The sequence below is a fragment of the Vespa mandarinia genome, chromosome 2 (genome assembly GCF_050613455.1).
Source record: "Vespa mandarinia isolate Hongniang chromosome 2, ASM5061345v1, whole genome shotgun sequence".
Lineage (NCBI taxonomy): Eukaryota > Metazoa > Arthropoda > Insecta > Hymenoptera > Vespidae > Vespa > Vespa mandarinia.
Genome location: NC_140811.1, coordinates 8819825 through 8845000, shown reverse-complemented (window position 1 = coordinate 8845000; position 25176 = coordinate 8819825). Strand labels below are relative to the sequence as shown.

General features: G+C 28.9%; 1 protein-coding gene across 9 annotated transcripts in view; it reads right to left on the bottom strand.

The window, feature by feature from the left end:
- The window catches only part of Hrb27C (Heterogeneous nuclear ribonucleoprotein at 27C), a 54871-nt gene extending 30035 nt beyond the window's left edge, over positions 1-24836 (bottom strand). For 5 of the 9 annotated variants that reach the window (XM_085654949.1, XM_035861723.2, XM_035861724.2 and 2 more), the window contains exons 1-7: positions 24664-24836; positions 23621-23828; positions 23288-23474; positions 20940-21022; positions 19199-19589; positions 17146-17346; positions 15568-15726 (exon numbers count right to left, since the gene is read on the bottom strand). In XM_085654949.1, coding sequence (XP_085511075.1) covers positions 15568-15726; positions 17146-17346; positions 19199-19589; positions 20940-21022; positions 23288-23474; positions 23621-23828; positions 24664-24701 — 1267 coding nt within the window. In that variant the 5' untranslated portion in view covers positions 24702-24836. Of the gene's footprint in view, positions 1-2283; positions 2307-2340; positions 6403-8449; positions 15727-17145; positions 17347-19198; positions 19590-20939; positions 21023-23287; positions 23475-23620; positions 23829-24663 lie in introns of those variants that run through there. The other 4 variants (XM_085654950.1, XM_035861726.2, XM_035861729.2 and 1 more) reach the window with 4 other exon arrangements.
- Positions 24837-25176: the final 340 nt, after the last annotated feature.

Here is a 25176-nt window from a genome sequence, read left to right as displayed (position 1 = left end):
TAGCATCCTCCCACCATTAGATCATAACAGAAGAAGCTTTCAGTCGTCATAGGACTTTGATATATATTTGATATAATTATACCTAAAAAAAATAGTTTTATTGTTCTTTTAAATACCGTATTTTATTTAAAAAACGAAAATTCTTCATTTCTAATTGCCATTATTATGTTATCCATCTTTTTATATAAGGTTTATCTTTTTACCCTTCTGCTTTTTATGTCAGTACATCCCCCCCCCTCTCTTTCTCTCTTTGTGTGAGCTTCCATCTTTTAGTCACGATTTTGAAACATCAAGGAAAATACACGAGAAAAAGATAAGAGCGATTAGTCACACTGTGGAAAAAGGCCGAGTTCCATTAAATATATTTTTCAATTAGGTTGAAGAGTTGTTATTCTTAAAATTTATGGAAGGGAAAAAGAAGATGCGTTGATTTGGAAATATTGCCTTGACACTCGATTCCTACTTCCTTCTCCCTTAATTATTAATGACGGTTTGACTGCGATAAAATTCCTTTCTTTTTATATATTTCCATTCCCTTTTCCTATGCAAGTATAGCAACTATTTGCTATAAGTTATGTAGCTTTTAAAAAAGGAAACATTGCAAAAATACTATATCACTTATTTTAAAGATTTAGCAAATAATTTAAATAAATTCTCACGGTGTCATGCCGCAAAAACTATTATTTATATATTTTTTTAGAGCATGTATATATACTTTTTATTTACTTTTTCTCTCTAAATTCAGAAAAAAAATATTTTAATTTTTTATTACAACGATTTGTCACGATATTCACGTGTATTTTCACCACTATTTCTTTTGTTAAAGTTCTTCTTGGAGCAACAATTCGATTAAAAGTTTAAATATTTGAAAGAAAATCGAGAAGAAAGAAATAATATAACATAGATTTATGGTCAATCAATTTGCGCCACACACGTCTATCTTTTGCACAATACGCTCGATTATTTAACTTACTTTTTATATTCCATTATCACGTTTCGTTAATATTAATTTCTTCTTTATAATAATGAGAATTGAATTACGGCAATCAAGCAATGAGAGTTAAATACGTATCTTTGTTCTGATTTTTCCTCTCTTTCTTTTTTGTTGTTGTTCCTATTACTTAAAAATGACGGAATAAGTATGATTTTTCTGGAGAACACAATGGTTGGCATATTTTATTGATTTATTAAAAATATCATCTTTTTCTCTTACTTTCATTTTCATCTTCCTCAAAAGTCATTATTTTTAATACTTTCCCTACGCGATGGCCTTATTTCGAGTTAATTTTTAATTAATTAAATAATTAATTCAATAGTAATCGATACCTTAATTATTGATATTATAATCATATTTTACGTGTCTTGAACTTACAACATTTGATTCGTCCCTAACGGAGACACCTCTATTATATAATATATTGCGTTTACGAGTAATTAAAAACGAGAATAAAAGTAGTCTTCCTTACCCATTTTCCGGATGAAGATAATTGCGCAATTAATTTATACTACATTTGTACAGAGAAATTATCTCTTATATTGATAATTAGACGATCTATGTTAACGATATCGCGTTTTTTTGCCAATTCCTTAAGCCTTAACGATGATGTCTGAAAACATGGCCGCGGAGTGTTCTGCATTTTGAAAGTATGCATTTATAAATAAAAAAATATATATATAATAATAAAATTAATACAAGTTAAATATAATTTGAGAAAGGCAAGACATTTGGATACGTAAAATGTATTCACTTTTTTTTTGTTCTTATTTTATCGAAACTCCGCAAACACGATGTTCGTTCAAACGCGTTTCCTCATTATCTAAATCACCTTCCCAGTCTCATGATAAATTGATCATTTTCTATTCTTAGGCACAGACAAAGAGAGAATTTCATTTAAACTAGACCGTTTAAAAAGTATTCACGAGCATACCACATGTTAACCATCATCGTAAACCATATCGAGAATAAAAACTTATGACGAGACATTCACCTAATCAGTCGTGTCTTTGAGAAAAATTCCTACTGTTCTGTGCACTCATTACGTGCATGACTTAGTCTCTTGTGTACAATAGTAAAAAATGTAAAATAATTAATTATAGTTCTTATTTATTTATATACGTACTCCCTTTTTTTATTTCTTTCTTTTTCGCACACCGCACTCGCACAACAATCATACTCTCTCTCTCTCCCTCTCTCTTCCTCCCCCCCCCTCTCTCCCTCTCTCTCTCTCTCTCTCTCTCTCTCTCTCTCTCTCTCTCTCTCTCTCTCTCTCTTTCTCTCTCTCTCTCTCTCTCGCTGTCCTAATAACCTAAAAAAAAAGACAAAAAATAATAATAATTAAAAAAAATTTTAACTCGTCCGTTTCAATCTTTTATATATCCGTTTAAATCAGTATAACTATATAAAACAAATATATAAGCTCATTAAAAAATTGATTGAGTTGAGATCTCTCTATTCTTTTTAATAAAACTTAGACTATATTTTTTGCTTGATTTTTAATTTAAAAATGTGCCATTTTATATTTATAACGAGTAGCCTCGATAAAATGCTATAACCGCGGATATTAATTATATTTATTATTATTAATTATTATTATTATTATTATTATTATTATTATTATTATTAATATTATTATTATTATTATTAACATTACATATTCTTAACGCAGAAAAATGTGTAATTAAAACATGATAAATAATAATTCTCGAGATATATTGTATAAAAAATGATTAAACAAATTAATGCGAAAGTACGGCTTTTCTTCGATCCTAATCAGTAATTAAGGAAACGGCAACAAATCGAAAATAGCTTCAATATTTTACTCTTTCTCTCTCTCTCTTTCTCACACACACATACATATAGACTGTCTCTCTTCTTCATTTTGTTTGTCATGATGTATTTGTAAAGTATCGATCTTTTCTGGTCAGCAACACAGGACTTTTATACGTAAATATATTAATAGTAGTAGTAGCATATTACTACTACTATTAATTATAGTAATATTTACTACATAAAAATTAGTAACTACAACTATATAAAGAATCTTTTATCGATCACCAATTATACAATCAAATTCTCGAGTGTCTCGACAATATTTCCAGATCAAACGGAATCGCGAATGAGAGAATGTAGAAGTATACGCAGTTAAGAATGTTTTTATAGAATATTTTCAAAGATCTTTCTTTTCCATTTCTTTCCTGTTTTATAATAAGAACTCAAAGACGCAATAAACAAGGATGTGTATATGTGTGTTTGGTATGCCATTCTGTGTACCTATGTGTACGTGCATGTGTATCGTCTATAAATTGATTGATTAAGAAGCAAAAAAAATATCAAATAGACTGAATTGTTAACACAAAGATGAAAAATAGCAATTAACAAGTTACAAAAAAAAAGAAATAATAAAAAATAAAAAATGAAATTGGCCATCCACAAATTTTCACGTTTCAAAAATCCTTTAAGAATAGAGGAGGTGAAAGCAGTATATCGATTAATATTTGTCTGTATTTTTCCTCTTTTGTTCTTTTTTCACAGCAAGAAAAAAAAAGATTAACAATTTCACGTCAGATGATCATCGAATTGCGGATATTTAGTCATGTTTATCGAAACGATCATCACTTTCACGTTACTTGTTTTTAAATGCAACAGATAACCTATGGTATCGAGGAATTCATTAATACATCGGGCTTGCACATTCGTTTTTTTTTTCTATTCATATATTTTTTATATTCGTTAAATGCGCACACATTTTACGTACTGCAGTCTGAAAGATCGTATTGATCATTTAAATCGCTAATTAAACATTACCTTTAATTCCTTAATTAGTGTTTCCGTAATAACAATCCTATGTAAGTTTCGCTTATCTTCGCACCTGGACGTACCAGCTAATGTTTTATTTTATTTTTTTTTCTTTTTTAATAACCATTATTACATACTACGCAAAATTGTAAATTATGGATTAAGGCTCGTTTATGGTGCTTATTCTCGACACTCTTTCTTTTCTCTCCCACTTATTATACCGGCCATCAGTGTCTTCATTCTTTTTATTTTTTGTATTTTATTTTCTTTCTCTCATATCGTTTTTTTTAACCCTTATCACGCAATCCCTCATATATCTTAAACATTCCTTTCTTGTAGCGCCAATATCAACTACGGATTTTTACGATTAAACTAACTAGTATTTAATCGAAAAAATTTCTTTCGGGTCCCAAATGACTTAGAGGCTGACTTATTTCAAGAGAAATATCTAATCACGAGCTAGTGAGACTGTCCTAACGATTATGAGTTTTTGAAATCCCCCTCTTTCTTTTTTTATGGATTTGTGTATTTACGCGCGCGCGCGCGTGTGTGTGTATGTATGTACGTAAAATCTTTGTTTGACGCGTAGATTTTCTTTCGTATTTGTTCCTTATTCTTTACTTTCATGACTTTTGCGACTTAATTACTTAGAACTTAATTAGACGAAAATCTCGCGCGCGCCTTCGTCAATCGGCGTTTTTCCCATTGCTCCGCCTCTCTTCGGACTCTCTTTAACCTTTTTTAATTACGATTTTCCTAAATTATCCAGAAGTATTATTAACTCACAGCCGCACAACGGGAAGGGAGATCGTCGTAGGTAGAAACATATCGTAAATATGTAGTAAGTATAAGTATAGCATTAATGAGCACGATTTTTCAGAATATTTCTGTTTATCTCTCTTTCTTTTCCTTATTCATTAATAATGCGTTTTCTCGTCGCGTTATGTTTTCTTCCGATTTTTAAATATGACTATAATCAACTATTCTCGTTTCTATCGTAACGCAGAGTAACGCGTATCGTAAAATATTTTGTTTATTTTTTTTCTGCATGATTAGAAGATTAAAAAGTAAAGTAGTTTGTTAACACGATGGTATTTCGTCATAGTAAATTTTATTTACGTTATGATGATTAGGAACTTCTGGATATAAAACTAAAAAATTAAAAATCGATCGTTCCTCCTTTCTCCCTTCCTTCCTCATAAAAACTCACTCTAAAATATTTTTGCACAAAGATTATCATTTATTATCGTATATGAGGTATATTCGACGACGAACTTTAAAAAAAGAACTTTAACGCGTTTTCTATACTCCTTTTTTTCTCTTGCTTCTACGATCGTCACTCTTTTAATCCTAGAGAAGTGTTACGCTTATAGTCATCGGTACAGTACGTTTAAACATATTACTATGTATATATGGAACACGTAATCAGCAGTGAGCGTTTCTGCTCTTTGATTTATCTTGAAGTACATACTGTAAAGTACCCTTGTTAACTTTGATACAATACTCTCGTGTTTTTATGTATCTGTGATTAAAAAAAAAAAAAAAAAAAAAAAAATATGGAGAACTTATATATGCATATTGCGTAGATATGTGTGTGTGTAGATTGAACTCATGTAACATGAATACCCTGAAAAACTGATGAAATATTGATTTATAAAAGTGTAGCTTTTTTCATGTTATTTTAAACTGTTTGAATAATAAATGAGAGAATTTTATTTAAATCCAATATTTTTAATCACGTTACATGATTCATCCTGTACATATGTGTTCGCGCATAGATAATAATGGGATTATCTTTAATCATTCTCTTTCATATTTTACTATTGCATTAATTTCGAATCCGCGCTTTTAATTCATTTATTTACTTATGTATCTGCGTGTATATCTTTGTGGGTTCGTGTAAGTATATGTATATGTACTCATATTTCCATTCGCTTGATCCTAAAATCTGACTGCTTTGCTAACGGATGATCGTTTGTACAATTTTACACTTATTTACTTATTTATTCTTTATACCGAACGTAGCTTTAATTATTTTATACAATAGAATAACTTAAACAGTACGTTTCTCATATAAACATGACTAAAAACATGCGTCTTGAAATTCTCGTGGCAAAATCAAATAGAAATCTTTTCTTCTTACTTTTTTTCGTTTATGCAAAATTTTCAAATGGAAAAGTTCATCGACTAATAATGTTGTTGTCAATGAATAAATGAATAATTAAAACTGCTACAATGACATCAAATGCATGCAATCGATTTTTTTTTTTTTTTTTTTTTTCTTTTTTTTTTTTTTTTTTTTTTTTTACATGTATATTTTTTTCTCTTTTTCTGACTGTACTCTCGATTACTCTGTCCGCTTTCAGATTTTCACTTATCCTCCTCTTTCTTCTCTCGACTCTTATCCAAACTTTCTACTCTTTTTCATCCATAAGAAAATAAGTAGATGACTCGTTTCGATTGATTGAATCCTATTTTTTTTCTTTTTTCTCAAACGAAAAAAAGTTTTGTTTTTTTTTCGTATTCTCACGATTTTCACCTCCTCTCATTTAAGGATCAAAAGTTTATGTATCCACACTGCGAAATGCTTTTTGCTGTCTTGTTTTCTTTATAAGAAAAAAAAAAGAAAAAGAAAAAAAAAGAAAAAAAAAGAAAAAAAAAGAAAAAAGAAAATGAAAATTATCTTTGTTTGATCTTATGAGATTGGATCAGTGTTATTACGTGTATATCGTGTGTTTACATATACGTATATATTCACATATCCGTACACGATAGATTCGTGCATGCAATATACATATCTCTTGAGAAAAAAACAAACAAAAAGAGGAGAAAAATTGTTAATGCTGTATCAATTACGTATACATACGTACATGGGTACGTACGTATGCGAATATGTGTAAATGTATATATACATAAAAATGTACTTTAAGAAACGTACATTCACACGAGCAAGCTTAAAACTGCGTGTTACATACATATATGTTGTGATGAATAGACATATACATTGTTAAGAATAGCATGTAAATATGTGTACTGTCTTCTTCTCAACATACCTCGACGTGTGTGATTTTAATAATCATTCTTAATCGATCGTTAATTAATATTAACCTTATTATGTTATAAGGTTGTCGCGACAAATAGCGGTTTTTTCTTATTATTTTTTTTCTTTTGCTTATCATGTCCATCATTTTTTTCTGTTTGCTTTAATTCTCATAATCATTAAATCGTGAAACGATACCTCCTACACATATCCTTTCCATACTATTGTGTTTCTTCTTTTTGTTTCTTTATACTACTCTCTTATACAACACTACAGAGTGTTTATCTTGAGACAAAAAATGAGAGATAGATAGAGAACAGAGACAATGCGCTCTGGCCTGTACTCGAACTATATACTCTCTGTCTCCAGTTGCAGGGTATTCGATTCATCGTCATAAGTTTGCTCATTGTCACCAGAAAGTGATCTGTTTTTCTATTTTCATATTTTCTTCGTACATTCATTTGTTAACTACGTTACTATCGACTATTTTTCATTCATTAGATTTTCTCTTATAGTGTGTTGCCGAAAAATAACAGCGGAATAAAAAAAAACAAGAGTCGAATACCCGGCTCCTTTTAAAATTACAGACAGACCATAAATAGCGGGCACTGGGAATAAGGCGAATAGAAAGCGTTGCGAGTATAGACTTGTTTCTCTTTTTTCTTCTTTAAAGTATCATTGCTTTGAAACGAATGGGAAACACGGCCGAACGATGGTACATAAACCATGGGCTTTACCATTCGCTTCAAAATTACGACTATACTTATTACTCATTGACTTTCATTATCTATCATCCATCTACAACTATTCACTTTTTTGTAGTTTTGTTTTCTTAGCTCGTAGGGGGGCACACGATCTTACCAATACAACACTAGAAGTTATAAATATATAGGTCATGTATTACAGTTAATAATTTCATTTATCATTATTATAACCATTATCGACTTTACGTTTATTAATCTTATACTTCACACTAAAAAACATGATAAAAGTAGATCGATAGATTTTTATTTCATGCGAGATAAAGCATTCCAACTGTAGGAATTCCATCCACTACATCAAAAACCTTCCAATAACACCCAATGAACGAAATCAAGATAGCGTATTTCTTTTATTTGAAATAAAGATTTTTATTTTAGTGGCTCTCACGTTGCAATTCAAAGATCTCCATTTCCCCTTTCCACTGTCTTATACACAATTAGATACGTATTCGAACAACTTTATATTAATGTACACTTTCCCGTCTCCTATCGTTCCCCTTCCCTTCCAATCCTCAGATTTTATTTAACTCCATAATTCTCATTTCAATTCGCTAATGTAACTTTCTTTCGGCTTTGTCAAGAATCGCTATTCCTTCCTTCCTTCCCTCCCTCTTTATTTTCTTCCCTAATTATTCCCATCGTAATCTGTATGAATTTTTTATTACTTAAGTACATGTAAAACAGTGTGTAAATGCGTGCATGCATGCATTTTGTTTACGTGTGTACGTGGTATGCAACGTCTGTGTCATGTATGTATGTGTTTTTCTTTGGGTGGCTCGGTGTCCATGTACCGTCTGTACGCGAGTTGATTATTTTTATGTTTGTTTTTGGCGCACACAATATGTCACTAAATCGTTTAGCTACACAATATAATTTAGTTACACAATATAATTTTCACACACTTAGCTTGGTGTACCTAACGTAAACATATTTTAGAATTTCTCTTATGTAAAACTCACTCATTAATATTCTAGGATTTATTTTTTTTTTCTTCTTTACTTTATATCTCTTTACGATAATAATTTACATTGTTCTATCAGACTCGCAGAGAAATCACTTTTATAATTATAATATAACCTCCTTAATTGCATCTATGTAAACGTAATTTAGAATATTTCATGTATATATGACACATATTTACGTCTTACATTATCGGTCAATCTCGATTTTTAATTTGTCCGTTTATCATTTTAGCGCCATTTTCGGTAACACTTTTGTAACTTTGGCGATCCTTTTATCAAATGCACGTGAGTAATTAGTACTATGCTTTGTCAGTTCTTCATTGTATTTGTTATTGTTGTTGTTAATTTTTTGTTATTTTGTTTTGTTTTAAATAAACAACGAAAGAAAAGCATAATATGATTAATCAATTCTATACATGTATCTATACCAAGTTCGTTTAAGAAAAAATATTAAAAGAAAAGTAAAAAAATAGAAGAATTAATGTTTTCTGTGTTAAAAAGAGAAACAAAATAAGAATTTTAGAGAAACAGACTTTGACTGGCAGTGTGTTGTATAGATACAATATAATTAACACCGATTTATATTAAACCCTAAATCAAGTTACAATAATTACTAAGGTTCGTTTAAAAAAAGAAATTTTAACGTATGAAACAACGTTTATCTACTACTATACGACGACCATAACGACGACTATCTATATCTTGTGCTCGAAAAAGTACGAAAAAAAGAAAATACCTATATTCTGTTCACTATACTAAACGCAAAATGTATAATATTCTAGATCCGTTTAATAAAGATATGCACCTAACCATAAAAAGTATTCATAATAATGAATAAATTGTGTTCATCCAAGCAAGCGTTTAAAGATAACGAGAATATTTAAAATGCTACATAGCCATAGTATCGCTGCTTGTTAACAAGTGTTTATATTTTTTAAAAAAGCGACAGAACAACAACACATGCATAATAATTTAAACGACATTATCGAGATACTGCAAGACGGTTATTAAGAATTTAACTGTTTATTATTTATTTATTTATTTATTTATTTATTACGACCAGTCTTCGATGGGTGGGGCGTCAATTGTGAATATAACGTAAAGATACAGACATATTTAACGCCCCCCGGAATTACTATATATATTCAAGAAAACTTTTATTTAAATACCAAATACTCCTATTTATCAGCTAGTTAAGTCAAAAAGAAAAAAAAGAAAGAAAGAAAAACAAAACAAATAAGAGAATGAGAGAAAGAGAGATGAGCTAAGTTGCATCATTATATTATTTTTTTTTTAATTTCATTCCTCGTTCGTAACATTACTACTAGATGACTTTATACAATTCGTCTTTATACTTAATTATCAATTACTTAGAAAAATTATGAAATGCAAAGAAAACTGAGATATCTATCCATCTGTGTGTGTGTGTGTGTGTGTGTGTGTGAAAGAAAAGAAAAGCAAAGCTTCGATATTAAATTTGATCGTAAAAAAGAAAAAGAACAGTAAAAAAGATCGAGCAGTTATAAAAACTGATATTTTATATACAATTACTTAGAAGAAATAATGACTTGAAATTTCATTACAACCTCCTCCATTCTCTATCTCCATCTAAAATGATTGAATCTAATTGATCTTCTTTATCTCGCTAAGCACAAATCGGAAGTAATTTCATTTTTTAAGTAAACATCGATTAATCGATTGGATTGTGAGCTTTTCCTTGGCTCTTTTTTCCATTTACAATTAAACAAAAAAGAAAAAGTTCAAAAAAGATCAGTTCTATTTGGAAAAGCGTCGATCCTTTGACAACAATAACTATGTTTAGTCCTTTCCCATTGATATGGTATTATTATTAGAATGTTAGATTGTTAGAAACTTTGCAAAGTTCTTTTCGAATACTGAGTGTGAAATAGGGATTTTATCCTGATGTCAACGCACCAAAAATACAACAGAGAAAAGAAAAAGAAAAAAGAAAAAAGAAAAAAAAAGTAAGAGACAGAAAAAAATATTTTAGGAGAAGACACAAGTTTGACGAGCAAACGAATATTTGCTAAAAAATAAAAAAAAAACGAAACGTATGAAACACGATACATGAAAGGAAAGAAAGAAAAAAGAATGATAACAACCCTGAGAAGAAACCATAGTCCACGCGAACAAGGACTGTAATAGCAAAAACGGCTAGTATTTTCCCTATGTATTCTATCTAGAGTACTTTAGTTAGATGCGTCGTCTCTCTGTGTATTTAAAATACTAATAATATTGCATTTAATATAAATATATCATCTGTTAAAGTTAGTAGCCATCAACGATTATTTTCGCTAGTCATCGTGCACGCAATTTCTATGTTTCGGTTATTATTTCGTTTCATATGTTTAACTATTCCATCAACGTATCTCTAAAAATGTGTATACGAGTATGTGTGTATAGATACATATATACATACATACATATATATATATATATATATATATATATATATATATATATATATATATATATACACACATATATGTACACATACATATATACATACACATAGTACGACAAAGGCAGCCATTAATAACTTTGTTAATTTTTTTGCTTTGTTTATCTTCATTTTACAATTGTCACCTTTAATATAATTTATCTCATTTCTTTGAAACTCGTTAATGTATAATAAATTAATTATATATACATATATATATATATATATATATATATATATATATCGTGTATAACAATACAAACGAACGCATTGGTATATTCTCTTTTTTTTTTTTAATACGTTTCTCCTATATAAATTAAATGATTATCGAATATAATATTTTCTCCTAACATACTGCATACGTTTGACGATGATCATTTCATATTTAAAGTTTATGTAAAAATTCATGATAAAAAAGGACAGTAATAGTAGTAATATTTTGAATAATTGTAATCATAATCGATACCAGTGGTTCCTCTTGTTTCATATTTCATCATTATATTTATTTTATAAATAAGCCGGCATTTTTGCCATTCACAGATAAACAGTTTATTTGTTATTTATTTGCCACTCTCTTTCACAGTATTCTTTTTTTTTACTATTACGTAACCTGTTATCTCGTATGGAATAATCGCGGATTATAGAAATTTCGTTTATTTATTCTCTTATTAACTTATTTTTACTTGAGTGTGATACATAAATTGTGGCCTGTTCAACTGTTTCTCTTTTTTGCGCATTTAAGATGTAGATCTTAGATGTTCTCTCGTGTATGTGTGTATGTACGTATGAGTCGAATATCGTGTGTATGTGTATATATGTTACGTGTGCGTGTGAATGTACTATGATTTTTTTGGCATCTACCATAGTAATATATGTACACTGTGATGTTGCTGTTTGATTAAGCTTTTCGCTCATCTATTTGTCTTTTTACTTGTTAAATCAGTAAATGTATTATTGCGTTGATCCCAGAAGTTATACACGAGTCGCGTCTGGTGTTCCTTCCAATCGAAAAAAAATTAATCTTTCTTTTTTTCTATCTTGTCACCTTCTGTATTCACATGGTACACTTTTTTATAACACTACTACGTAATATTTCAAAGAATTATCAAAATCTCGTAGACACAATAAAAAAGAAATAAAAAAGAAAATAAACTTATAATGAAATCGTTAACTTGCAAGAAAGTATGAATTTCTTTGTTAAATATATTTTATATATTTCTTTGCCAAAGCAAGATAAATGCAATATTTTTTTGTTCTATACTACACGAGCTTGTTCTGCACTCATGTATTTGTGTATTATAAAAAACAAGGGAAAACACCGTCGCATAAGTTTATCTTAAATCAAAGTATCTTAGTTCGCATTTAAGAAATCCTGAAAATTTTATATTATCATTATTATTATTACCATTATTATTATTTATTGTTTATTATAATAATTATTATTATTATTATTATTATTATTATTATTATTATTATTATTATCATTATCATTATGCGCTCGATAATTAGAAAAATATAAGCTATGACACGATTAACAATGCAACGTACATCTGAGTGATAAATGTTCAATCAAATTACTGAATCGTATAAGCGTAATTAAAAATAATCATATCATAACCTTTGACTACATTAGCGTAATACTTTAAATTTTCCTTGACAAAGACAACGCGACCCGCCCGATACTAAACATGAACATTGGAGAGCACTCTTCCGAAATATTCCTTCTTTAGATCTATGGTAAATCCTACAGAGTAAATACAATTAAGTCATATATTTAATCAGGTAGACTTTTCAGATCGATGCCCCCCGTCGAGATAATCGTACAATTATAATACACCCTCCCTCCACCTTAGACATCATGATTTCATTCTAATAATCTAAAATTTAAACGCTCATAAGCATCATTATAATATTAATTGTAATTATCATAAAGACAGATGTAGTTAATGCAGTAATAATTGTAATAGCAATAGTGATGGTAGAATAGTAGCACTAGTAGTAGTAGTAAGTCATAGTAGTATAATAGTCACAGTAGATCTGTAATAGTAGTAAATAGCAGTCATAGAAATAGCAGTCATTGTGAAGTAGTAGTAGTAGCAGTAGTAGTAGTAGTAGTAGCAGTAGTAGTAGTTGTAGTAGTAGTAGCAGTAGTAGTAGTAGTAGTTGTAGTAGTAGTAGCAGTAGTAGTAGTAGTAGTTGTAGTAGTAGTAGTAGTAGTAGTAGTAGTAGTAGTAGTAGTAGTAGCAGTAGTAGCAGTAGTAGCAGTAGTAGTAGCAGTAGTAGCAGTAGTAGCAGTAGTAGTAGCAGTAGTAGCAGTAGTAGTAATTAGTATACTAATTAGCAGTGGTAATAGTACATGTTATGGTGACAATAGTGTAGATAGTATTAGTAATAGTAATAGGTAGCAGCAGCAGCAATAGTAGTAAATTGTGGTAAGAATAGTAACAATGTGATAAGAATAGTAACAATAGTAGCACAGTAGTAATAATAATATAGACGTAATAATAATAGTAACAATAGTAAACGTAGCCTTAAACACGCCTAATAATTAACTATTATAAATTCACAAGATAAAAAATAAACCAGTTTATATCTGGTAAAAAATTGGCCGAACAGAAGCCAGTCCGACGACCAACAAGTTCTTATAATACAATTTATTAAAATCCATGATTTTTTTATTCCTGCCCTCTTCCTTCCAGACTGATATTTTTCAAATAACTGGAAGTAGAAGGGGACTAGACTCAGTAGGAAATATTCGAAAGCAAGAAATAGTAGAAAAAGAGGAACTGAAAAAATTCGCGTAGATACTACTAGTGATATGCCGTGAAAGTGGAAAAAATGGATGCCTAAAAAGACTGCATCCTGTTATTAAAAGTTCAAAGATACACATACATAATATTAAAACATCTATTTTATTTTACACTATCTCTGTAGTACTTTAATAGGTAAGTCAGCCTGTGAACGTCTTACTTATTTAATTAATCACACGTTATTTTCGTATTTATCCAGTATAACAACTATTTAATAAATAGGAGAACTGTGGAGGGATGGGTGTGTTGCACGAGTAAATCACTCGTTAACCTTCTGTCGAAGACCATAGTATAATATTACTTCTTTATCATGTTACCAAATAGTATCTTTATCATTTGTTACCGAATTTTCCGCCAGCATAAAGGAGATGAATAAGTACCAAACTTTGTGCTTTCCCCTGAGAAGATCCCGAATTAGATCTTATTCATCTCCATGTATAATGCCACGGCAAGCAATACTAATTATCATTCTTGTTGCGTGTCTGTTCTTTTTTTTTTTCTTTTTTTTTTTTTTTTTTTTTTTTTTTTTTTTTTTTCTTTTTTTTTTCCCTTTACACTCGCTCTTTATGTTTGGTTTTACTTATTTCATTCAATCTAATTTATTCTTAGTATACTTTAATATTTCGCTTTCTTTCTCCTATCCCAGTGCCATACATTATATACTCTTGCACCATGGGTATTATGATCTTTTCAATTCATTGTACTTTCTTATATATTTAATTAAATTAATTAGAAAATTGTTTTCGCGAGCGATCCATCTAATTGATACTTTTAATAATATAATCAAAATTATTATTTTTTATTTAACTTTAGATAACAAATTTTCATTTGATTTTCCCTTTATGAAATGTCAATTATTTTGATATATATATATATATATATATATATATATATATCTCAAAATAATTTATAAGATAATACTAGTATTCATTATAATGATGACACCGTACAGTAGTATAACTGATCGCTCGCGAAATAAACTAGATACGAGAGAGACATTCTTTGCACGGTGCTAATACCGTTCTATTGTTATAGCAAACGAGTTTGTATGTATTTACGATAATAAATAAATCTTTTCGCTCAATCTTGCACAAAAAAATCTTATATTCAAATTGATTATGCTTGTAAATGATTTTTTCTCTTGCGAACCAGTGCAATTGAACAAAATTGAAATATGATTATATATATACATACATACATATATATATATATATATATATATATATATATATATATATACACATACATAATATCAAATTATTTAGTTAAAACCATCAATCAGTGATGAAGTCATTTCTAGATTAACTATTAACTTTTCATCGTACATCAGAAAACTTTTGATTGCATAACATGCTTGAAATAAAAGATCATCCTTATTATAGGAGCCTCAAATTAATTAAATAGGCACTATTACATAGATTAACAACTAAGATAATACACCTCATATTGAATGTTAATAATGTTTTCCTAATATACAGTCGTTAAATTCTAAGAATTATCAATGAAATCTCGATATTACAGCACACAAAGAAAATGAATGTCTCGCAGTATAGTTATGATGTTTTAACAAATACATATACTGTTCCTCAAATATGAAATAAGAAATAACCCACGAGCAAGGCCAAGCCATTCAGCGCATTTCTCCGTCACGGTTGAATTAAAATGGTCATGAGGTGGGCCACTCTTTGAAATCAAAGCCTTGCTGGCCGGGTTTAGGGGCGCTGGCGGCATACCCACCTTGGTTGCTTTCTCCTCCCGTATATGAACGTTGTTGAGGATACGTGGTATCAGCATAATTACCATATGCGGAATAGCCACTGTAATCCGGTGTTTTAGCCGAACTGCTACTAGTTCCAGGTGCACCTGAGCCGGTAGTTTGTCGTGAATACATATCACCTGAAACATCCGTATATCATATCAAATTATATGATTATCTTTTGGGAACGTGCATCTAATGACGAACAATATAATTTCTCTTTCTTTACCACTTAATTGAAAACGATATCAAATACGATTATTCTTTTGATCAAGTAAATATTATCTAATATTAGATACATTTATTTTTGTCTTGCAATAATGTTATATTATTTTGACATCGCTTTCTTGTTATCTATATGTCGATTTTATAAAATGTTTACACATAATAAGACACAAAAAACTAAAATCAAGATATATTTGAAATACCTGTCTTGTGTGCATGCATATAATATTTCATAATTAGAAATATAATTGTTTTATGAGCTAAGAATTTAATCTTTTTCATTAACTGCTATGAAAACAAATATTGTCCTGCATCACAATAGGACTTAAATAACATGAACATCTATTTCATACTACTTATAACTAAATAAATATTAACAAATAAAATATAATTTTGTTAAAAAATATGACTTCGTAATAATTTGAGCATTTAAAAGTTTTTTAATCAAAAAGCCTACAACGTAAGCCTGCCTCTACAACTACGGCTTTAAATAGAATTGATATTTATCCTTTCAACAGCATTACACTAGCAATTATTACACACACGCGCGCGCGCGCGCGCGCACATACATTCATAATGCTACTATAATTTGTGATTTATAATAATGAAGCAGGTTTACTGTTTTTTATTATATCAAGTATTAACTTCTTTTCAATTTCATATATTTATTATATTTTGTTCTTGCAGGAATCATGCTACTACATATGACAACTTAAACATGTATAATTAAAAAGAAATTGAAACTATTAAATAATAAAACGTATTAAATTAAATTTACATAGACAGCAGGGCGTTAGGAATTTTAAGAATGTTTGGATACATTGTTAATAAATTTCTATCGAGTAAATGATATAACATGATACTGAAAATTAGTTAAGTACTTTGGATTTTTTCATTCATACTTTATATAAGAATTATATCGTAATTTGATACATTGATAATAATAATTAATGAATCGACCTACTACATTGAAACACATATATTTGGATAATAACAGGTATCGAACGGGATAGAATATATGTAAATTCCATTCAATACTCAACATTTGATTAACAAACCACAGCTTAAATATTTCAGAAGAGACGAAAGGAAGCTTACGACGAAAAGTGAAAAATTAGTTTCAGAAAAAAAAGAAGAAAAAAAAAGAAAAATAAAATCCGTAATTTAAAATAAATGACTCATGAGGTAAAAATTTGGATGTTTATAGGATATAGGATTGGCACAAAGTTATGGTTTACATAATTTTAGTAAGATTCAATTAGGTAAGAATGAAACCATCTGATGCCAAGGGTGGAAAGAGGAGAGAGTTTGTTTGACTGAGCTTGAAGACTCACCCTGCGGGCCAGAGGGGTTCGAGTTGGAGTTGGGCTGCGAGGAGTTGGGTTGAGGGGGCTGGGGTGGTGGCTGGGTCCCAGGAGGGGGCCCATTCTGTGGCATGTTCCAGGAGTTCCAAGAACCCCCGGGCCCGCCCCCCGCAGCCCCGCCAGTACCCGCCGTGGGCCCGTAGCCCCCTGAAGCGGCCGCCGCCGGCCCACCTGCGATCATCAACCACACAAAATATGTGTCACCGACCACCGTGTCACACCTCACCTTCTTACTTTTCAAATTACATGTAATTCATATCTCTTTTCTTATTCATATGTCTATTAAAAAAATCTATCTCTATCTTCATTAATATTATTATGATATTTTCTAGATTCTTTTAAATGTTGATGCTTGATTCTCTTAAAATGAAAACTTTCTTTTATAAAAGTTATACAATGCATAACGAAATTTTCATCTCATTCAAGAAAAAACTTTACTTCTTGATCGCTACAAGTTTAGACTTTCTATAAAATGTTCGACTGATTATCTATAATATGCATGAAAAATTTATTCTTGTTCTTTCAAATCTTCATTTTGTTATTTTGAAGAGACTAATCCCACCTTTAAAAGAAAGAACACAACACTATATTATTTACTGAAAATCTTATTTAATCCATGAAATTAATAATGAAGGGAGACGCAAGTTTACAAAAATAAAAAATTAAACAAAAAAAGAATTAAAAAAATATAACGTAGGAAAAAGAAGAGAATCAAGCATAATTTTGTAGATAAGATTATGAGGTTCAATATATCGGAAGTTTAGATATTTTAAAACGATGTTATGTCAATCCACACTTAGTAATTTACAAATAGTTATTAAATAAATAACTTAAATAACGGATAATTCAATAATCACAAAAAATTCAACTCGTCATAACATTTACGTATTTGGTTTTGTTGAGACTTTATTGCAAATCAACGTAAATACTTATTAAATCTATAATCTGTACGTGAAAATCATTAAGACATAGGAATTAGGTTTAAATTAGGATACTTTAGGAAAAGGGAAAAATTTGCACCAGTTATTGATAAGAAAAGACTGTAAAATAACTATTTGTTTCTATAGATTTATTAGTTTTAGAAAGAGATAGCTGTCTGATATAAAAAAATGAACTTAACTATATACTTTATTTTATAATGAGATTTGTGAAGTCTGGATTAACATAACTTGTAGCAATATATTTATGAGAATATCAAAATTATTTTACTTTTTTAATGTTATTTTAACCTCCAGGGGGCATTAAAAAATATTAAGGATTTTGTACTACTATGTCTGGTAGTTAGCTCATTTTCTTATCTTTTTTATCTCATAAATTAACCTCTCCAAGCAGGATGGAAGGGGAAGGGACAGGATCGAAATTATGTTAACTTTTATAATTATGATTTTATTGTCTTATTCTTATAAAATTATACAAATGAAATTAATGTTACTACATTTGGAACGAACATAATTAATCAAGCATTCTAATATAATTTCAAATAAAAAATGAGTTTTTATAATTGTATTATTTATAAACTTAAAGCACAGTAAAGTAACATTCATTTCATTTGTCATTTGTAATTAAAAATATTTCGTAAAATTGAATTGACATTTCTTAATAATCAATGAACGATTTTAGTTTCATATTCAGAAATATTTATCTTAAAGTAGTAGGCAAGTTGAGTTTGTAAAATTATGAATATTAAATAACCTCTATAACAACTATTTCCTTTAAAAATACTTTAAAAATTGTTTTCTAATTAATTATCAAACAAATTCAACATACCTCTATACTTATCACAATTACTTAAATATTTGATTATATACCCTGAAACATAGCTTCTATCATACGTAATTTATTCCGCTTGTTACTGATTGAATAATCACAAGATCAAATACTATAGTAATTAAACAAACCATTATGTATATCGAATAGATTTATTTAGCACATTGATTTTCGAAAAAATTTTTCCGCATCGGTAAATAGTAATAAAATATATAAATAAGAATATAAAGAATTATTAAATACTTCTTTAACTCACCATAACTTCCATAACCTTGAGTTGCTGCTGCAGGCTGGACATTATAACTGCTACCCCATTGATGCGGTGGCGGTGGTGGGATTTGCTGTTGTTGTGGTGGTCCTGGTGGTGCACCCCATCCTTGAGTATTATACTGAGTACTATATCCAGCATATCCACCAGTCTGAGGACTTGTACCCCAACCTTGATATTGTTGCATCATATTTCCAGGAGGTCCCATAGGACCACCCATCATAGGTCCACCCATCTGACCATTCGGACCACCCATAGGTCCCATATTCCCAGCCATACCCATTGGCGGCCCACCTTGTTGAGGTGGACCCCATTGACCTTGATGACTATCATTCATTTTACTTGAAGAATCTCGTGGTTCAGCACGTTTAATTTCAACCTAGAAACAAGAGAGATAAACATATAAGTTAATATTAAATACACATATACATATACATATACATATACATATACATATACATATACATATACATATACATATATATATATTTTTTTTTCCGTAATAATAACTTTAAAACAATTGATCTATTAGCAATGCAGCCATGATTTTATACAAGAAAAGATTAAAAGATATTGCTTATATTTCAGCTTAAAAAGTAACCGTTATCATAATAATTAACTAGTAAATGATGACTATTAAGCTAATAATAAAAGTACAAGTAGAGTACAGGTATTAATCAAGAGCTAGCAATACAATTTGCACTTAATGTATCTGCATAATATATACATAAATATTGCAGCATAGCTGATATTGCTTTAAAGTTGTATACTTATAATAAATCTACTTTAAATTATATAACTGTCTTGCCCGAGTTTGCATAAATTGTGAATAGCTTATACAACGCTTTGTAACATTAAGATCTCTAAATATAAATTATTAATAAATAAACTAATAATTCCTTTCAATACATACATTACAATCTACTTATATTTGGAAAAGAATAATAATATAATATATGTATGAGGATACACTAATGATAATGTAATAGTGATTAACAATAATATAATAGCTAAACAAAGATAATGAGAAGATTGTAACAATAACGTAAGAGTATTACACAGAATATTATTGAAATAATTTTCACTTAATCCTATATGAATTATCAATTTACTATCAAAACTTCAACAAATTATCTATTTACCATTAAAATTTCAACAAGATCTCATTTTCATATATTTGTCCGAAGATAATAAAAATTTTATATTAATTTTAAAAACATATAAATATTACTTCGATTAGTTCTAATATTACAAAGTTTATATTATATACATTTTCAAATCGTTTAATGATATATGATAAAAATAAATTTATGTGATGAAAGACTAAACCTATTATTTAAATACGAAAATAATTTAAGTAAAAAAGTAATAATAGTATTTAAATATTTAAATTCTATTTCTTTTATCTTTTTTTCTACATCATTATTTAATACTGCTTATCCCTTATTTCCTATGTAGTAACCTGTACTTTCTTATACTTCTCTTTGTTCTATAAGTTATTCTATATATAATATACTAAGTCTTCAATTTACGCATAATAATAACTTACTGCTGTATATATAACTTTACAGAGCATGTTACATATGACCGCATTATATACTAACAATTATTTCATCAATAGCCACCAGTTATAATAATTAATTTAATTATATTGAAGTATCACATTTTTGTGTATTACTTCTTTTTTTCTTTTTAATATTTACATATATTTGGTTGAGTTGATCTGTACCTGTTTTCCATTTAAGCTGACAAAATGCTCCGCTACGCATCGGTCCACAGCATCTTCATCCTCAAAACTGAGAAAGCCGAATCCTGTCGTCCAAATGTGAGAGAATATCAAAAAATGCCCGAAATATTTATGAAAAATAGTATTAGTCTTAAATACTTTCTAAAATGCGCTATAATGTACAACACTTATTACATGTAAATTATTAAGAGCATCATATACATTATGATTGTGTTCTTCTATTAAAATATTCAAATAAACAATTACTTAAAAATTATTGAATTACTATTTTTTTTAATATATATGTTCTTACTTTACTATTAACGCAAAGTAGGATGTAATTATACTGATGTATACGCAAATAATTTTGATTCATAACAGAAACACATGAATTTGTTGTGCTACATGTGTGAAAACTTTTGTTATATTTAAACATGCAAATATGCTCTAAAATTACAAGGCCAAGACTTACTTGTACTTAAGATCAAAATAAAAAATCTGTTAACATACTTTTTGTTAATATTAAAGAAAAAATACAATGAGAAGTGCATTTCACAGTTTTATATTTGTATTAAAATTTCATGATGGCTGATTTAAAGAAGCTATGTTTTCATAACTTATATCAAAATCTTTACAATTTTAGGAAATATTCATAAATGTAAATTTAGAAACATAATATGAAATTTTTAAGTTTGGGAGTAAAATAATAGCATAAAGAATGAGTATTAACGATATAAAAACTAAGTAATTTTCTACGCCATACAATTTTATTTTTTTTTATCCCCCCCCGTCATATATGAATGTAATAAAAATATATGATAAAATAAGTAATAACGCTATAATAGTATCTAATCCAACTTATGTATCTGTAATTCAATATTTTTATAAAAAGAAGTTGAAACTATTTAACTATACAATAAATAAGTCAGATATTCTTTCTCAATTATAATCTCACAGTAACTTAGGAAAAATTTATATAAAATTACTACAACATAATAAATACATATATTATATGTGCATTAATATATTCTGCTTCATTCAAAATTATATCAACTTCTTGAATGCAGCCACCAAAAATAATATCTTTAATAGTTAAAAAGAAATATGTACACACACACACACACACACACACACACACACACACACGCACACACGCACGCACGCACGCACGCACGCACGCACATACACACACTCTTACGATGTGGAAAATTTTATTTCTTTATTCATTATTCATCTATTATTATGAAAATTATTTAATCTATCAACCATATTAAAGTTACATATAATTGAAGAGGGTCGTATTACAATGATAGGTATGCATAATGCAAATAATTTTAGTAATATGTTGAGGAAACATAATAGTTTGGATGGTATTCATAATTACTATTACAGTCAAAAAGTATAATTAAATGAATGATTATTTTAATAGGCAATATGTAAAAAGGTATCTACAGTAAAAACAAAATTTACAAAACATCTTACCAACAGCTTAGATAACTTAAGTTATATTTAACTTACAGTAGCACAGCCTGACAAAGCCTTAAGCTACGCTTACTAACTCATACTGAGCAAAATATATGTGTGTAGGTTAATTTAATTTAAAACATTGTAATATGATAACATTTTGTAAAAATATGATATAAATTGGCATGGACTTGCTACATTAAATAATATGTAACAATAATTATGACTATGTGTTAGACAGTTTCTAATACCAATAATCTTAAAGTAGTTCATAAGAAATATGCAAATTATATGAAAAATATTTAATTAGAAAATTTTAAATTAAAAAATTTGTTTTAAAATAAAGATACATCATCCACTTGCATACAGAGGATGTATTATAATTAAATTTTGTCCTGTTAAGTACACTACCTATAAATTTACCAATGATAATAATAGGTGTGCTGCATTCAAGTCAGAATTTTTGATCCAATGAAGTTTAATTTGATTATTAAAAAATATATATTTAATATCGTTTCAAAATATATTTCCTCTATGATCATTAAGCAAAAATATAAAATTTATTTTTTCTGATATTATAGATTTATTTTATAGTATAATATATTACTAAATATTTCTCAAGAATTCTGACTATGAGTAAAAATATATAAATTATTTTTAATGTTTTAATATACTCAAGCATTGGCTAATGCACTTTTCATAAAGTTTATATCATCACATCACTCAACTATAAATTAAATAATAAAGATATAAAAATATGAATAATAACTTAATGAAAAACTCCAGGAGAAGCTGAACAAAAATATAAAAGAATTAACTTAATGAAAATCGTGAAAACCAGTGCTTGTTCAGAAAAAATAATCTCTGAAAATTGAAAGTATACTAACCTCTCGATTTCTTTTTTTCTTGATCATACATAATGACAACTTCCATAACCTTCCCAAATCGAGTAAAGAAGGACCTTAAATCAGTTTCTGTCACATTACTTGGAAGGCCGCCAAGAAAAACTTTTGGAAAACCACCACTGCGTTTTGGTTTTTGTAGGGTACGTGGATTACATGGCTTTGGATCAATCTATACCAATCACATATTTTATAAAAAATTTAGTAATATTGACTTCTTTTGTTAAATATGCATATTCTACAATTTTTGACAAGATTTGACATTATTTTAACTAATCCTTCATAATATTTATATAAAATAATTATTAAATTACTCACTGTACGTCCATCAAGTTGATGTGGTCCATTTTGAAGAACCAAAGGAACATTAGCAGGATCGCTAAATGTAACGAATCCAAATCCACGACTACGTCCAGATTCACTATTTTTCATAACAACACAATCAATTACTTCGCCATAACGACCGAAGTAACGTTGCAGATTTTCTTGCGTTGTCTCCCAAGACAATCCTCCAACAAAGAGTTTTCTAAACAAAAAACACAAACATTATAAAACTCTTGTAGTGATAATAAAAAGTAACCATTTCTGTACTATCATTTATGAAATATTGTTCTTGATGATGAAAGCTTAACTAAATAAATTATTTTACAATGATATAAGAATGAATATTATAAAACAAGAATAAATATAATTGCGAACGAATATATTAACAAATTCATATTTTCTGCAAAAATAAAAAACTGGTCACAAAATTTATAACGATATACATAATTGTGCATGCATTTGCAATAAAAAAGAATAAAAGATTAGAAAGAAAAATTTCATATAAAATGAAAACTGCAATCTTGTCAATGTTCTGGTTAGTGTAATTTCATAAAATGTTAGTATAAAAAAAAAAATTATGAGGAAGAGAAAATCAACGCGCGCATATATGCATGTAAAGATCTGCCGAAAGAGCGAAATTTGGTGTACTGGACGAAGCCGGTCAGAGAAAACGAACGGCATATGTGCTGACGTTAATAAAACGACCTCGAGGTGTGATAGCCAAGGGACTTTCGTTTTTTGCTCGCTTATACTTCATGATGCAAGCAGAGAAAAAAGTTAAACAGGAAAGATTTTGTCGTAGCACACGATGTATATTAAAACAAAGATGCGCGAAAACAAAATCTTGATGTAACGTGCATGAGAAAATATTTTTCTCGAAATTCATAAAAAAAAAAAAAATAGTCGATTGAAAAAGCATCGAGAGAATTGGCCACGATGCGCAAATGGAGTTCTCACGCAATAAACCCTATGGTCATGGTACGCGGCTTTCGACAATGAAATTACATTCGATTATGTACATTTTATTTTCTACTTACCCCTTTTCGTCGTCGTCCATTTCGGTCTTCACTCTCATAATATTTCACTTAAAACTACTAGAATGCTGTTAGTTTTAGGGTGCGAATGGGAATATGGCACGATGCTTTAGCGCGGACAAGGGTAATGGCTCCCCACAATGAACGCGACGTCGAGAACAGAATGTAAACGTAACGAAGCGACGCGCGTCACTTCCGTCTTGGTCACTAGTCAAATCAGCAGCGCAATGACCGATGTTCTCAGGAACGAACTAATTATTTCCGGTGCCCCTTTAACAATGTTTAATTACATTCGTATAAAAATTTTTTTTATCTATAACTTACACTTTAATCTATAACTTGCATTATTTTTAATTATTTTCATGCTAATATACTTGTTAGGTATTTATTAATAAATTTTATATTTTTTAGTCATTTTAATAACTACAAAGTTAAGCCAATGTTATAATTTCTGTCTTTAGTTACTTACAATATTTACAATACTGTTAAAATTACTGTTATTTATCGAAACGATGT